General features: G+C 40.1%; 1 protein-coding gene across 2 annotated transcripts; it reads right to left on the bottom strand.

Moving 5' to 3' along the window:
* Positions 1-3300: 3300 nt before the first annotated feature.
* lrrc4bb (leucine rich repeat containing 4Bb) lies at positions 3301-15638 on the bottom strand. Of its 2 annotated transcripts, none has more exons than XM_056451024.1 (5): positions 15373-15638; positions 15180-15265; positions 8470-8598; positions 6673-6943; positions 3301-5771 (listed from the first exon to the last, which is right to left on the bottom strand). In XM_056451024.1, the coding sequence occupies exons 4-5, from the start codon at positions 6913-6915 to the stop codon at positions 3837-3839; spliced, it is 2178 nt and encodes a 725-aa protein (XP_056306999.1). In that variant the 5' UTR covers positions 6916-6943; positions 8470-8598; positions 15180-15265; positions 15373-15638; the 3' UTR covers positions 3301-3836. The 2 variants fall into 2 exon arrangements, with proteins under 2 accessions (XP_056306999.1, XP_056306998.1); XM_056451023.1 differs by having other exon boundaries at positions 8479-8598.
* Between the last annotated feature and the right edge of the window lie 1984 nt (positions 15639-17622).

The following is a 17622-nucleotide window of genomic DNA, read 5'->3' as shown; positions in this document are numbered from 1 at the left end:
TCTTTAGATTATATACAAGGCAATACATGAACACAGTCAGTGTGAGGACGAGAGAGCGAGAGAGAGATCCACCACATTAAGAGTTTTACAGTGATGATACTGCTTCATAATACAATCGTTCTGTGCTGATTCAGAAACAGCTTGCTTCGCCTTGTCTTAAAATACACCGCTGTCTTCATCTCTCAGTCATTGCAAATCAGCTTAGAGCAGCTTTCTGAAATGGGGGAACGCTTCAGATGAATTGTCTCTCAGTAGCCGTAAGGGTAATGTGATTTAGCTGGCCACAAAGAGGATGCATAGAGAAGAACAACCTGCTACGGGACAACACACGTCTCAACTCGGACATATACTGACTGATCTTGTGATGCCGTTTCGGTTTATGGTGATATATTAAAATAGAAGTATGAAACTGGTTCTGTAGTGAGGTTTTGGACATACAGTTGAAGTCAGAATTATTAGCCCCCCTTTGAATTTTATTTTATTTTTTAAAATATTTCCCAAATTATGTTTAGCAGAGAAAGGAAATTTTCACAGTATGTCTGATAATATTTTTTCTTCTGGAGAAAGTTTTATTTGTTTTATTTCGACTAGAATAAAACCAGTTTTTAATTTTTTAAACACCATTTTAAGGTAAAAATTATAAGCCCCTTTAAGCACATTTTTTTTTCGATAGTCTACAGCAGTGTTTCCCAACCCTGTTCCTGAAGGCACACCAACGGTGCACATTTTCAACCTCTCCCTAATCAAACACACCTGAATCAACTCAGCAGAACATTAGAAAAGACCCCAAAACCTGACACGAATGGGTCAGATAAGGGAAGACATACAAAATATGTACTGTTGGTGTGCCTCCAGGAACAGGGTTGGGAAACACTGAACAAACCATCATTATACAATAACTTGCCTAATTACCCTAACCTGCCTAGTTAAGCCTTTAAATGTCACTTTGAGCTGTATAGAAGTGTCTTGAAGAATATCTAGTCAAATATTATTTACTGTCATCTTGGCAAAGATGAAATAATATAGATTATAAATGAATTATAAATAAAAATAGATATAAATATAAATTAATTATTAGAAATGAGTTATTAAAACTATAATGTTTAGAAATGTGCTGAAGAAATCTGCTCACTGTTAAACAGAAATTGGTGAAAAAATAAACAGGGGGGCTAATTATTCTGACTTCAACTGTATAATGTCTGTCTGAGCTAATGCTCTTCTAGTTGACGCTTGTCAGCTATATGCTGGTGTTTTCCTTTTAAAAAAGCCTCTAATATGATCACACTAATATGCGTTTAAAATCTACAAACGTTTCATGAAAACTAAATCTAAGATGGCGATGACTCATCTTGCACTCGGTTTAGCGTCCAATAACAGAATGAGATTCTCCTCTTCTGTGAGAAATCAATGCTCATTTATAGACTACTTGCGTAGCTTTAGCATTGCAAATGTGATGCAGACATTTTGGGTGTGTGTTAAACGCAAACATGTCTCCCTCAAAACTGCATGTGCATTCTTCATCTATAAGATCATGTCTTTTCTTGTACGTATACGACTGAGGATGTGCGTGTTTAATTCTGTCTGCCATCGAGGACACAAAGAACACGTTCCCCGCATTAACTAACCTTTTACTTATGTGATACTGACGTAATTCTGATATACCTATGTTCGGCATCAGCAGATGAGGGTCAGGTGCTACAATAAGCTTTAAAGAGCATTTCCTGGCAATGATGTTGTTGCTTAGCAACCACACTGGATATTCAAACACAGTCTGCTTTTACACTGTAGGCAGGAATATGAAAAGCAATAATAATAATAATATAAAAAAACTGGATGAAATGTGGTTTGTCCTATAATTTCATTATGAGAAATAACATTTGAAGGACTGATATCCTAGCATATAATGTCTTCAGGCTATCTATAGCGCTGAGAAGAGAAAAGGACTACATATAATGCAGAAAACAACAGCCCAGTTGGTTCAATTAAGTCCAGCTTGATTTATGAACGTCCCCAGCATTCGGTGAATCAAATCAACAACAGTAGGATAAAAAGATGATGAATTGGAAATTAAAAACCGAATAAAGTTTAATGCAGCAATTACAATAATACACGCATGTGTACTCTACTCCAATTAATGGCACATTGCACATTGTTAATATACAACTTCAAAGCCATTCAAGAATGAGGACTTGATCAATAGATCGCTTCATGTAGTCAGCAGGTGTTGTATGGCTCCCACAGAGGACTGGTCAGTCCGTAAATCTCCTCAAAGAAAATACTCTCTGAAAGCGGATGGCTAATGTTAAATCTGCAGTGGCTCAAGGTTTCCCCCTTTTTTTTTTTTTTTCTTCTTCCTCCCCCTCCCTGAACCCCAGCTATTAACCAACCCCTTGAACCTGCTGATTTGGTCTATAAACAGTATACTTGAAAATCTTTACATTAGATTACATATTGCAAAATCTTTCGTCAGAAAAATCTGGACATTTTCACAATGTCTTTCATTCTCTCTCTGATAAAAATCTAAAATTTTTCATGTTGGTGAAATTCCCCTGTGCTGCGTATCCCAGTATATCTCAAAGCTTTAATAGAGCTTCTTTTAAAGTCAACATCAACTCAAAAATGGACTTTTGTTGTTATTATTCTTTTTTTAAACACAGATTCCTGGTCTTATTGTGCACGATTCAACTTGTGCACATGAGGCCAAGTAAAAAAAAAAATATCTTCAGAATCTTTTATCAAAACGTAACCTGCAGTGCCTCTCAGACCTTTCCATTTCGGCTACATCACAAATCCCTCGTGTCCGCTTTCAATTCCTGATGAACAAAGTCAAGATCCGCCCTGCACATCCATCGAGTATCCTGTTTTCACGCAGAAACACTACAGAAGGTAAATGGCATTTCATGTTGACTTTAAGTCCAGACATGTTCTGCGCACATCACAAACACCCACCGCCAGTGAAATAGCCCTTACACACTGCTGTTACTCTTCAACTCAGCACTGACAGGCGAAAAGACAAACATATGACGCTCGAGAGCTCTTCAAACGTAGATATGCACAGAGAGTTTACACTACGGCGGCTTGTTGGACAGTACGGTGGTACCTTTGCTGAGGACAGCAGCCGAGAACTCACACGGAAAGGCTTCTTCTCTCTGCCCTCTTCTCTAGGTTTGATGATGACAGTGTGTGTGTGTGTCACCCTGAAACTGCTGTCTTACAGTTCGGATTCTGAGCTTATGAACTGATCCTTACTTGTGCTAGATTCAGAATGGCATCATGAAGCAGAGTGAACATGAGCATGTGTTCTGGATCACAGCGGTTTAAGTCTTTATTTCTGAATTAGTCTCAGGTAATACTGTCCCTTACACACACATACACACACACGCGCGCACACACAGACACACACACAGGTACACAACCTACTGAGGTGAGTACGATGAATAATGATGTCAACCTCCAGGAAGTGTAAATGTGTGTATGCTTTTATACAGGTTTTATCTGTTAGCTGCTGTACATCAGTGTGTGTACTCGGTGTCTCTGGACTGTGGCAAACTGACACTGAAGTAATTACACTACTTTAATATAGACTATATTTTTTATACGCGGACACAACTCATAAGAACTGCAAAAAAGACGCTTGCTTTGGCACATATGTACTCGATAGTGCCAAATGTCCACTTCAGAAGTAAAAGCCTGTCTCTGTTCATTGAACGGAATATTCCATGGAATCTGTCGGAAAGGGATTATGGAGTTCCATGATGTCAAAGACTTGACAGTCACTCTGGCGTAAAAATCCAGTCTACTCCCCCCTTTCTGCGAGTGCGTGGGTATGCGAGAAATCAGATCTGGGTCTCCTGAACACTCTCCTTGGAGCCGTTCGATAGCAACAGCGGCTCAGTCTGCACATTGGGAACGTGACTAAGGCCTTTCAGAGTTCCATGGAAAGTCATCGCCATTGGGATGGGAATTGGCAGGGGAGGTGAGATCGAGCCTGAGTTGGAGCCAGGGTCACCGCCAGGCCCCATTTTCATGGTTGAAGCCTGATTTTGAGAAGAAGGGATGGGCTTGTTGAGCATTCCAGTGGCCATGTTCAAGCCCAGCACGTTGTTGTTAAAGTGGTGCGTTTTATAGTAGTGGTTCAGGTGATCTGATTGCCCAACGCTTGGCAGGGTCATGATCTCAGGGTCATGAATTCTCGGACTCTGTCCGCTTCCTCCACCAGTTCCTGCACCCGTGTGGACAGTGCTCCCTCCAGTGATGCCACTAGCTCCCCCTGCAGATCCGATCTCATCTTCAACATTGATGATCTCAATGGCCCGTGCCGGACCGTGGTGTTTGTGCAGCTGGTGCTGCTTGCGGAGCTTGTAGAAGACGACCAGCATCACGGCCGCCATGAAGGTGATGGCCACAAAGCATCCGATGATGATCTTGGTCGTCTTCATTACATCCTCAAGACCTGACAGGTTAGCCACATCCGTGATGGAGACAGTAAATGGTCGATCTGGTGCACGTGTGGCTCGTGGCGACAAGGAGGACAGCATGGAGCCAGTGGGCCCTGCTGATGCAGATGTGGCCGTCGGTCCTGGAAAACTAATAAAGGTCTCATTGACAAACTGCCGAGCTGGCGAATCATGTCCCTCCTGCCCCGTCTCTACGGTTTCTACTGTAACAGTAGTGAAGTAGCTGTAGCCGTTACCTGGGTCCGGAGCGGAGACGTTCAGCACAGCAGTCGCTGTGGTGTTGCCAGCAGAGTTGGTGACCATACAGGTGTATGGTCCTGTGTCCTGCATGGTCACATTAGTGAAATTCAGAGTCCCGTCATGAAGGACAGAGATTCGGACCTTGTAGGCTCCATGGGTCATCAAGGTACCATTGGGGGTCAACCAGTTAACAGATGTCATGGATGTCCCAGTGCGGCATTTTAGCTCCGCTGCCATTCCCTCGGTTACGTTCAGGTCAGTCGGTGGCTCCACGATCACAGGAGCATAGCAGGTGAAATCCCTCTGGTCAAGATCCCCAATGTACCTGCCCTTAGTGCCTGGTGGAGCATGGCAGCGTGCGCAACAGGTGGAGTTATCAGGAACGGTTTCTTTGAGCCACCAACTCAACCACAACACGTCACAATTGCAAACCCAAGGGTTGTGGTTCAGATGCACACGCTCCAGCTGCTGCAGTGGAGTGAATAGATCATGAGGCAACGAATGCAGAGAATTATGAGATAGATTAAGCTCCTCTAGGTTCTTCAGGTCATCGAATGCATTCCTCTCAATGACTGAGATCCGAGAGTGCATGAGCCACAGTTTGCGCAGAGACACCAGGCCTTGAAATGATCCAGGACGCACCACGCCGAGTTGGTTTCCTGACAACTCCAATTCCTCCAGTCGCACAAGAGGTGTCAAGTTGGGTACATCCTTAAGCCCGCACATACCCAGATTCAGAAAACGCAGGTTCAGCAGCCCTTCAAACGCTGCCTCTGAGATGAAACTGAGTTTGCGCAGCTCCCCGAGATCTAGCCGCCGCAGTGACGGCACGCGGTGGAAGGCGTACGCTGGCAGGGTCTCTATAGGGTTGTTCCTCAGCCAGAGTTCACGCAGCTTGCTCAGGTACTCGAACGCCTGTGATGGTACCAGTGGTAGTCTGTTGTCAAACAGCTCCAGGGTGATAAGATTGGGAAGGCCATTGAACGCTCCCACTTCGATCTGACGAATCTGGTTTTTAGACAACTGTAAAATTTCCAGATGATTTAGATGCTTGAAAGTGTCTGACCTGATCACCTGCAGAAAAAAAGGGAAAAGGGAGCAGAGTTACACCATATTCTGGAACTGGGTTACTGCATCTTCTGAATCTACAGGGAAACAGGATAGCCAGTTCTGCAGCAGTTTGAGTTGCTCAAGATCCCTGCATGCCTCACACTCGAAATATTTGTCTTTTTGTTGCTATTTCGGTTTGTGCGTATGCGTGACCATCTGCCACTCTGTGATTGGAGATGACTGGTTTACAATGCCTGATGGTTGTAGCGTTGGAGGGCTTAACTAACAGAGCTCATAAACAAAGGTCGACCAAGAATCTTTAGCACTGAGGCTGTGGAAGCCACTGCAAGTAAATCCCATAATTCCTACAAAAATGTCACGCTTGTATATGATATTTGTGTTTCATTTCAAACAGGAATACCAATATGGCTTTAATTACTTACCATTTGGTTCAATATCTTAAATCTCTGGCTAATATGGTTTGATAGGTATGTTTTATCAGCAGCACATCAATAAAAGAGTTAACATTCTCACTCTATTCAATTCATCTTTTTGTTTAGCATTTTTCACAATTCTCATTCTAAAGCAGTTTCACAAAAGGTGCCATGTTACGACATTATTAAATCAGAAAGAGTTAAGGTGTTGAGTATAGGCTGGACAGTATCTACACTGCAGCTACACAGTAAAGTGTATTTTTAAGTCTATGAATTTAATACATTTTCAATGAAGTGATCTGATCGTTACAATAATTAAGATCAGTTTGTGCATTCTGCAGTACTTAAGGTTTATTTATTGGGACACCAATTTCCTTGACCATTCCTTCATTTTATAAGAATTAAATCCTAGAAAGTTCAACATATGGCATGGACATTTTCATATATAGTTGATGTTTCTGAATATCAGCATGCACAATCCAAGAGGTTACCTGTATGGAGTTCTCCTGAAGGTTGAGGTATCGAGTATTGGACGAGATGCTCTGTGGAACTTCATTTAAGCTTTTTTTGGTGCAGATCACTCGACTGGCTTGGTTTGAACAGCTACAGAGAGCAGGGCAGGCGGGACTGGCTTCGGCCAATCTAGGTCCAAGGAGGTGTGGCCACAACAAAAGTTGGACCAACCAGATGAGGGGGGAGGGGCTGAAAAAGCCTGTTACCATAGCAGCCTGCATGGCAACTGAGTCATGTCCTGCCCCTTTCCTAAAACAAAAATAGCAAACAATGAGCATTCAGCATTCTTAAAGAGATAGCTCAGCCAAACATGTAAATCCAGTCATCATACACTTTTCCTTTATGAGTTTCTTTCTTCTGAACACAAAAGAAGATATTTTGAATAAAATATCTTTCTATTAACTTTAAACATCTAAGACCTTTTATTGTCAACATTTCCCTCTCATAATTCAATGAGAACTACATACTACAAATCCTCAACCCAGGTAGTTGGACCAACACAATTTCTTCATGTTGTTTCAACACAAAACGTTTAAGTTAAATTATTAACTTATAAATTGAAGTGGACTGAAAATGAAACAAATAAACTGGCCAAAGAAAGGACAAGAATTGTGTGGTTTCGGCTCATTTTAAACAGGTAGTTTGAACAAGCAGCAGTAATCATTTTTTTGAGTGTATATTATTTTGTGTTTGACAGAAGAAGGTTTGAAACATGTAAAGGGAGTGTGACACTAATAAAAAATGGCCTTACAAGAACCGTTCATAGGGGAAACTAAAAATGTGATCCTGGATGGCAAAACCACTCTTAAATTGCATGGATGTATTTGTACAAATTACCAAAAAAAAATGATGGGTCAACATTATACATTTTTCTTTTATGCCAAAAATCATAAGCATAATAAGTAAAGATCATGCATCATGAATATATTTTACAAACGTCCTATAAATACATCTTATATCTCAATACTCTATCTAGCTGGCAGCTAGCTCTCTGCAACTCTCACACGGTCGCCCACTGATGCTAAGCAGGGCTGCGCCTGGTCAGTACCTGGATGGGAGACCACATGGGAAAGCTTGGTTGCTGCCGGAAGTGGTGTTAGTGAGACCAGCAGTGGGCACTCAATCTGCAGTCTGTGAGGATCCTAATGCCCCAGTATAGTGAAGGGGACTCTATACTGCTCAGTGAGTGCCGTCTGTCGATTGAGATGTTAAACCGAGGTCCTGACTCTCTGTGGTCAGGATGTCCTTTGAAAAAGAGTAGGGGTTTAACCCCGGCATCCTGGCCAAATTTTCTTACTAGCCTCTGTCCATCATGGCCTCCTAATCATCCCCATATAATTGGCTCTTCTCAAATGTGTTGTGTGTGGTCTGGCACAATATGGCTGCCGTCATGTCATCCAGGTGGATGCTGCACACTGGTGGTGGATGAGGAGGTTCCACCAATGTGTAAAGTGCTTTGAGTGTTCAGAAAAGCGCTATATAAATATAATAATTGATGGTTTTATTATTATCATTATCTTTCTTTTTAAAGGTAATTTTATCAATATTTATTTTTTTTTTAATCAACATATTCCATTTTTTTTTCAATAGTTGTATTTCATTTAATCTTAAATCATACAAGAACAGTTTATTTATTTGGCTTTCAGATGATGTATAAATCTCAATTTCCAAAAACTGACTAGTTTATGGTCCAGGGTCACAAACAGAACACAAAACAATGATTAAGAAAGTGTATTCACAACAACGGCATCCACAAAACAAGGGAGAGAATTAACTTTTTTTACGATTAACTTGTGGAATCAGGTATCTTGTGGCATCAAAGTGTAATCCACACAGACTGGACGCTGCTACGGGAGTCTCCTGCTTGCCATCAGAATCCTCACAGTCAGCACTGGCTTTGCTTACTGGAAGAAAACACAGAGGAGGGAGAACGAGAGAGAGAGAGAAAGAGAGAGAGAGAGAGAGAGGTCAGAAACTGCATATATGTACAGCTTATCGTATTTCATATAGCTAAGGGTGAGAGGGTCGGTACATCAGCAACTAAAAACTGTGACCTGTGCGAATAAACACTGTGACCTCTAGGCAGAGATGTTGTTTGTGGTGTAAGGACCGATTAAATCTAATATACGGATTTGGAATTTTCATTTTTGGATGAACTATACCTTTAAAATGCACTTATTTAACAAACATATATCATGTGTTTAACATCTTGCTTATTCTATAGTAGCAAGATGTTAAACATATGATATATGTTTGGTAAATAAGTATAGTATAGATAAGTATAGTATAGAATTTAAAGTATGGCTGCGTCCGAAATACTAAGTACTGCATTTGAATTTAAAGGTACCACTAGACCAGGGATGGGCAAACTCGATCCTGGAGGGCCGGTGTCCCTGCATAGTTTTGCACCAACCCTAATCAAACACACCTGCTTGTAGCTTTCTAGTGATCTTGAAAACACTAATTAGGGTGTTCAGGTGTGTTTGATTAGTGTTGGAGCAAAACTCTGCAGGGACACCGGCCCTCCAGGATCGAGTTTGCCCATGCCTGCACTAAACCATTAGAAAAGTAGGTTCTATAAATATGAGTAGTATGAATGGAACTCAGGCGTACTACATCCACCATTTTGTCATCATCACGTCACCTATCCACGTCAGTTGCGTGGATTTTACTCCCATTTATGAATTCTCTCACGGTGCATCATGGGATAGAGTAATGTTCATACGAAGCACACTTCAGAATCTCGCCGGAAGTAATTTGTCATCTGGGTAATTCTCACATACTGTTTCTGAATTCGGACATACTACTCGGCTCGCATACTGTTTTAGCGTACTATATAGTATGGAAGTATGCGATTTCGGACGCAGCTTGTGTATTTGTTGAATTTTTGAAGGATTTATGTTGTTAATATTATAATACACATCTACAAAATGTTGTTGACGTGTACTATAAATTTTGCTTGAAGGGCGACACTGTGGCTCAGTGGTTAGCACTGTCGCCTCACAGCAAGAAGGTCGCTAGTTTGAGTCCTGTCTGGATCAGTTGCTTTGGTTTCCCCCACTGTCCAAACACATGCGCTGTAGGTGAATTGAATGAGCTAAATTGGCCATATGAGTGTGTGTGTGAATGTGAGTGTGTATGGGTGGTTCCCAGTTTTTGGTTGCAGCTGGAAGGGCATTCGCTGTGTAAAACTTATGCTGGAATAGTTGGTAGTTCATTCCGCTGTTATTTCACTTCTAATATTTGAGTGTCTAGACATACAGTAGAGTGGTTGTAGAAAACATTCATTCATTCATTTTCCTTTGGCTTAGTGCCTTATTTATCAGGGGGTCGCCACAGCGGAATGAACCACCAACTATTCCAGCATTTATTTTATGCAGCGGATACCCTTCCAGCCGCAACCCAGTACTGGGAAACATCCAGACACACTCATACACTATGGCCAATTTAGTTAATCAATTCCCCCTATAGGGACTGTGGTGGAAACCAACACAATCTCACGGCAATTCGTAACTTTTTGATTTAGTGGCTAATTCGTATGAATTCGTATGATCTAATTCGTGCATTTTACTACGATTTGCTCATCCCCCCAATGACGGTTGGGTTTAGGGGTGGGGTTAGGTGCCACGCCTCCTTTTTAAAATCGTACAATTTCGTACGACTGAACTTTACCCACTAAACTGACAAAACGTAAAATACTTACGTTTTCTCTTGAGATCAGGCTGGGGAAACCAGAGCACATGGAGGAAACCCACGCCAACACGGGGAGAACATGCAAACTCTACACAGAAATGCCAACTGGCCCAGCCGGGACTCGAACAAGAGACCTTCTTGCTGTGAGGCGACAGTGCTAACCACTGAGCCATCATGCCAACCATTGTAGAAAACAACACAACACAAAATAATATCATATTCTTCTCTTCAATTTGGAAAAAACATTTTATAAAGGTTCTAAAAGGGAATCATTTGTGACTCTGGACCACAAATTCAGTCATAAAGTGTCAATTTTGGGAAACTTTTACAGAATTTTATTTTATTAATTTTTTTTTTAAAGCCAAGGCAATATTTGTTCATATTTTTCCTTGTAATGAAGAAAAAAAACATTTTATAAAAGTTCCGTTTGTGTCCCTGGACCACAAAAATGGCCAGCTGAAAGGTTGAAAGTGTCAAAAACATGAGCGTGAATTTTGAGAAATTAACATTTAAGCTGAAAATATTTTTATTTCTTTGTGTTTTCAAGATAGAACAATATTTATTGGAGACAATATAGTGTTATAAGATATTGAACTGAAATACAGCTACTGAAAATATAGAATTTGCGGGTTCAATAATCTAAATATTGATATATCAAATAGGTATACTTACAGGAAATTGCTTCATGGTGTATGATCTTTACTTATTATTCTAATGATTTTTGGCATAACAGAAAATGAGATATTGTTGACCCCTAATATTTATTTTTTTGACGATTCGTACAAGTTTTGTCATGCAGGATCACATTTTAAGTTTCCTCTACACTGAAAAAAATTATTCAAAAATTATTCCTTGGATTTACTCAATTTCTTTACGTTAAGTGGTTGTAAACAATTTATTTGTGTTGAATTTAAACAAACAAATTAAGTTGAACATAATTAAATTTAGTTTGTTTATATTCAACACAAATAAATTGATTGCAACAGTTTTGCATGCAACACTTTTTTTCGGTGTATGAACAGTTCTTGAAAGGCCATTTTTATTAGTGTGAAGAACATTTTAATATTTTAAAGTATTTTGCTTGGACGACACGGTGGCTCAGTGGCTAGCACTGTTGCCTCACAGCAAGAAGGTTGCTGGTTCAAGTCCCGGCTGGGACAGTTGGCATTTTTGTGTGGAGTTTGCCTGTTCTTCCGGTGTTGGCGTGGGTTTCCTCTGTGTGCTCCGGTTTCCCCCACAGTCCAAAGACATGCGCTATAGGTGTATTGAATAAACTAAATTGGCCGTAGTGTATGAGTGTGTGTGAATGTGAGAGTGTATGGGTGTTTCCCAGTACTGGGTTACAGCTGAAAGGGTGTAAAATATACACTAGAACAGTTGGCGGTTCATTCTGCTGTTGCGACCCCTGATAAATAAAGGGACTAAGCTGAAGGAAAATGAATGAATGAGGTATTTTACTCTGCTACAAAGTCACATTCAGTGATGTTCTTTGTGGAACCAATGATGCCAATATTGAACCTTTATTTTTAAGAGTCTTGGATTGATCTGGCCTGCCAAAATAAAAGTTTCATTAGTTTGGAGGCTGTGCCATCAGACCAGTGGCATTCTCTAAAATTATTATTACTTATATTATTTATGTTTGTTGGTTTTCTTTGTTAAATGTGCATACACACAGTGGAAGGCAAACGTATTATTCCTCCTGTGAAATTTTAATTCTTCTTCAAATATTTCTCAAATGCTCTTTAACAGATTCAACACATTTTTAAACAATAGTTTTATTAACCAATTGCTAATTTCACTGGTCTTTGATATGATGATGGTACATTGTGTTTTACAATATACTAGTATTCAGCTTAAAGTGTCATATAGACCATTTTGAGGGATGTAAACAATAGCAATGGTCCTAATGTATTTCCTGTTTTACATTTTTAATTTCCACGAGTTCTGTGAATCCACAAAGTTCCACATATTGACAAATAATGTTATGACAGCAGTTTTAACGTTAAGATATGATTGAATTGTCTTTTGTTACAGTTATAGTTTGACAACAAGCAGGAAATGTTTATGGGTCAATAAATATCACCTCATTGAACTGGTCTATAAAGGTTTAACAATAGCCAATTAGGTTAACTAGGCAAGTTAGAGTAATTAGGCAAGTCATTGGACAATAGAACAATTAGTTCTGTAGCCAATGAGGGAAAACATTTCTTTAGACCCTAATAATATTGACCTTACACATATATTTTTACATTTTTAATGAATTTGATTGAAATATATATATATTCAAGTCAAACTAAAGGAAATTCGACTTGCTCCACAAGAAAATCTGTATATATAATAAGAACATTTGTGAAAATGTCTTTACTATGTTGAACATCACTTGGCAAATATTTTAAAAAGACTACAAATTAAACAGAAGGGCTAATAAATTTGCCTTCAACTATATGTGTGGGGTTTTCTAAACATTGCATAGCTATAATACTTTACTCATGTTAAAGAATAATAGGCAATAATACCACTGATTAGAATAGAAGGCAATACACATTTAAATAAACATCGCAATAAGAAATGAGGTCTTCATCAGACGAGGTAAACAACCCTCATATCTGAACGATGAAAATAACGATGAATAAATGGAGAGTAATGCAGATATTAGATGACCTGTGGTGATTGTCGGGTGACAGACATGCGGTGACAGCAGAATCTGTATAAACAGCTTTGCAGATAAAGATTTAAGCAGCAGAGTGGTGTTTGACCATCAGAGCAGACAGTACATCTGCAAGAATCTCAGCAAATAGTGTTCATATTTAGGTATTCTTAATTATATCCAATATTTTAAAATGAAAAATTTTATATGAAATTTGATCTTGAGATGGAGGCACGGTGGCTCAGTGGTTAGCACTGCCGCCTCACAGCAAGAAAGTCACTGGTTTGAGCCCGGGCTGGGCCAGTTGACATTTCTATGTGGAGTTTGCATGTTCTCCCCGTGTTGATGTGGGTTTCCTCCGGCTGCTCTGGTTTCCACCACAGTCCAAACACATGCGCTATAGATGAATTGATTAACTAAATTGTCTGTAGTGTATGAGTGTGTGTGTGAATGTGAGAGTGCATGGGTGTTTGCCAATACTGGGTTGTAGCTGCAAGGGCATCCACTGTGTAAAACAAATGCTGGATAAGTTGGCGGTTCATTCCGCTGTGGTGACCCCTGATTAATAAAGGGACTAAGCCGAAGGAAAATGAATGAATGAAATAAGTCGAGATCTAGCTTTAGGATTGTACAGTGAATCCTACCCAACACAACAGTTTGGTCCCCAGAATGCTATCATTTGGTTCCTCTAAAAACAGCCAAATAGGAACCATGTAGGAACATTGTGAGTTTGCATTGGTCATCATGACCCTCCTTTATTTTTTCCAAGCTAAAAGCCACTGAGTATGATCACAAACAGCACTGATAAACATTAAAATGATAAATATAACCGTATGACAACAGAGGAACGAAAGCAGAAAAACATTTGCATTCTGTTGTAAAGTATTGCACCTTCCTTCAATATTTCTCAGTAAACAGATTTCAGATAATGCAGGTTTGAAATACTTGTGATCTTATTATTATTACCCTAATAAAAGAGTGATCGTGCTCTTATCCCACGCTCAAGACAAACATGTTGACATGAGATCTGAAGTCATCATGCAGCAAGCTTTTTACATCCATGTTGACATCAAAAATCAAGCAAACCCTCTGCTATTGACATGCATTAAACTATGTTTAGCTTATCTTCAGCTAATAAACCAACACTCCACTCAAAAAATGATGGGTTGTTTTAACAAATATGAGTCAAATATGAGCAAACACAACGCTGGGTTAAGTTTTTCATATTCATTTTAAACGATTTTTATTCAACGATTGGGTTTGTCCGTGTTTGACTCAGTGCTGGGTTAAAACAACCCATTTTTTAGAATGTTATGAATAATTGAATAGCATAAGAGTGCGAATGCGCATGTGCACGCGTGCAGACATGTCATAACAATTCCGAAGAAAACAATGCAAAATGAAGGCTGCTTTATTTAATATATCACCGTGTCGTAATACGGCTGAAACATCTTTGTCCATCACACGCAGGCGCATCTCTCTCTCTCTCTCTCTCTCTCTCTCTGTGTGTGTGTGTGTGTGTCACAGGTGCGGTGGTGCAGCTTCACTGTAACCATGACAACGCTAAATTGATTTGCAGATGCTGGGTGTCGGAATCCGGTTGGGTGGCGGCGCTCTGTTTGCACTACGGCTTCGTTAAAACCAGCCACAGGCCAAGAATTAAAAAAGAGCCGAGTCGAGCGCTCGAATTAAACATGTCTTTCATAAGCCATTACAGCGATTGTTGATTCACCTTCATCAGATGCATCGATCTGCATCAGCACAGACAGAGACCGCAGAGCCTCTGATGCTGTTATATGAGAGAAAATCGGTGCATCTGAATGCGTTAGTGACTGCGGCGTCTTAACGGAGACCGTCGTACGCGCGTGAAATACACAAGTGAGGCCCCGACACACGCGCGCGCGCGCACGCTCGAAGACGCGCAACAAAATGGCACACGGGTGTCTGTGTAATTCACGGATAACGAGGAAGAAAAAAATGCAAATCAAGCCAAGACATCATTTACGTTGACAACTGCGAAACCATCACGAAATCCAACCGCTGGATTCGCTTCTATGAATAAATAATGAATTAATTAAATAAATAAACCTAATAATAAATGAAATAAATAAATAAATAAATCGAATGCTGAATGAAATGTCTTACCGTTCTCTTCTCACGCAGCCATCATCACATCATCCAGATCCTCGTCTAAACGATCATCATCATCATCATCATATCCATGTGGAAACCTATCAAATCAAATCAAATCAATTAAACAGCAGCAATCACAACCAAACCTACATCCGACAATTCCACAGCGTTTCAAATCGGGCATCTGCTCAAATCTGCACCGTACCTTTTCTTTTCTCCTCGACGATCTGCTCCTGGTGGTTTTTGCCTCGGTGTCTCCGGAGCGCGTCAGTGCGCGCGGACGCGGTGAATAACGGCGAATATACAGTTAACAGATCATACCACCGCCGGCGAAAACGATGCAATCGCTCGCTTTAAAGTGTAAAAAATCGAATGTAATTTGATTATCCGGGGTATGAGCCTTACAAACCTATTGGCGCATTTTGGTGAGTGTATGCAGGCAGCTCGTGCGCGTCGTGGCCGTACAGAGGGATGGATGCTGCACCCAGCGCAACATCTTACGTAAAGTCCGTAGTTACGCTCCTGAATACTGCGCGCGCGGCTGGAGAACGGAGCACTCAGACATGCACAAAACACACCTGCTCTAGCCTGCTAACATACATCCATGCACTCATCTGCTGGGAATATCACTATCAGATCATTTAGGCTTGCGGATACTCCACTGAAGCTTAACAATGTATTAAACAGCAGAGGTGTAGTGTTTGTATTACAGGCTCAGGGCTGCTGGTGCTGGACAGTTCATCCTGAGAAAGAGGGGAAAAGCTAATGGAAATGTCCTTTTTATCATATTTACTTCAAAAATGTGTAGCCTGTGATATTGATGTACAATTTGATCTAGGCCAGGGGTGTCCAAACCTTTTCTTATAACAGGTCAAAACCCAAACTTGATTGAGGGTGATGGGCTGAAGGTAAATATACCAAACTGTATTATGTTAAAGTTGCTATGGGTACTTTACATAATAAATAAAAAACAATAACTAGAAAACATTGCTTTATATTTACTAATGCAGTATATATATATATATATATATATATTTACATTTTATAATGAACTTATTATATTAAAAACAAAAACAATCCCGTTTATTGCCTTGATTTGCTCGCCAATGTTTTCTGCATTGTCTTCTGTCCGTCGAGTGACATTCATTCTTTTCTAGCTTAGCCCCTTTATTAAGCCCCTTTATCTGGATTCTTCACAGCAGAATGAACCGCCAACTTATCCAGCATATGTTTTACGCAGCGCATGCCCTTCCAGCTGCAACCCATCACTGAGAAACATCCATACACACTCATTCACACACACACTACAGACAATTTAGCTTGTTCGATTCACCTATAGTGCATGTGTTTGGACTTGTGGAGGAAACCGGAGCACCCGAAGGAAACCCACCCCAACACGAGGAGAACATGCAAACTCCACACAGAAATGCCAGCTGACCCAGCCAAGGCTTGAACCAGTGACTTTCTTGCTGTGAGGCAATCGTGCTACTCACTGTGCCACCGTGACGCCATCCGTTAAGTGATAGTATTTCCATTTTTAAAAATCAAATTCATTTACAGAGAGATTCCATTGAAACATTTCATTTCAGTTTGCTTCAGCGTTCATACACATTTTTACGACTAAAACTCCATGACTTTTCCAAGACTTTCAAGTCAATTTTTATTACCTAATGTGTCATGCAATGTCTACGAATGCGTGGTAGAAGAAAAACAATGCATGTTCAAATGTATTACAGCATATCGTAAAACATGAAACAATCTATTTAGTTTCAGTTTATATTTATATCTGTGTAAAATTGATTTAGATAAAGTTTACACCACACTAATAATGTGAGAGTATGTGATTGGCCAAGGACAGAAAAGAAGTAAATAACCTATATTCAAGTACAGATATCTGTTTTCATGACTTTTCCAAAACTTTTGTGGGTTTTTCTGTTTTTCCAAAACTTTTCCAGGCCTGGAAAATGCCATGTCAAAATCCCATGACTCTTCCAGGTTTTCCATGACCGTATGACCCCTGTTACTTTTTTTTTTATATATATAGCTGAACAATAAAACAAACAAACAAACAAACAAAAAGAAGGTATGTTAAATTAGAAATGTCTCTGTTAAAGGCACTTGCCCCAACACTCACCATCAGATGGGATGGTGGGCCAAATCAAAGGTTACCATGGGCCCACTTTGGCCCGTGGGCCCTAGTTTGGGCTTCTCTGATCTACAGTAGGCTATTCAACTTCTTTGTGTCACAAGCACTATATAAATAGCCGTAAATTAGCTGTATTCAGTATTTCGTGATTCACACTTAGTGAAGTTTAATTCTAAACTAATTTCGAGAGGATCACGTGCTTATGATTGTTTGCACCCGGTCTCGCATTATTCAATTTATGATTCAGCAATCAGACAATTCCTTAGCCACTATAAATACCCTTAGTTCCATATAACAGCCATCTTCATC

This window comes from Danio aesculapii, chromosome 24, assembly GCF_903798145.1.
Source record: "Danio aesculapii chromosome 24, fDanAes4.1, whole genome shotgun sequence".
In the NCBI taxonomy this organism is placed as follows: domain Eukaryota; kingdom Metazoa; phylum Chordata; class Actinopteri; order Cypriniformes; family Danionidae; genus Danio; species Danio aesculapii.
This window is presented reverse-complemented; position numbering and strand designations above follow the sequence as displayed.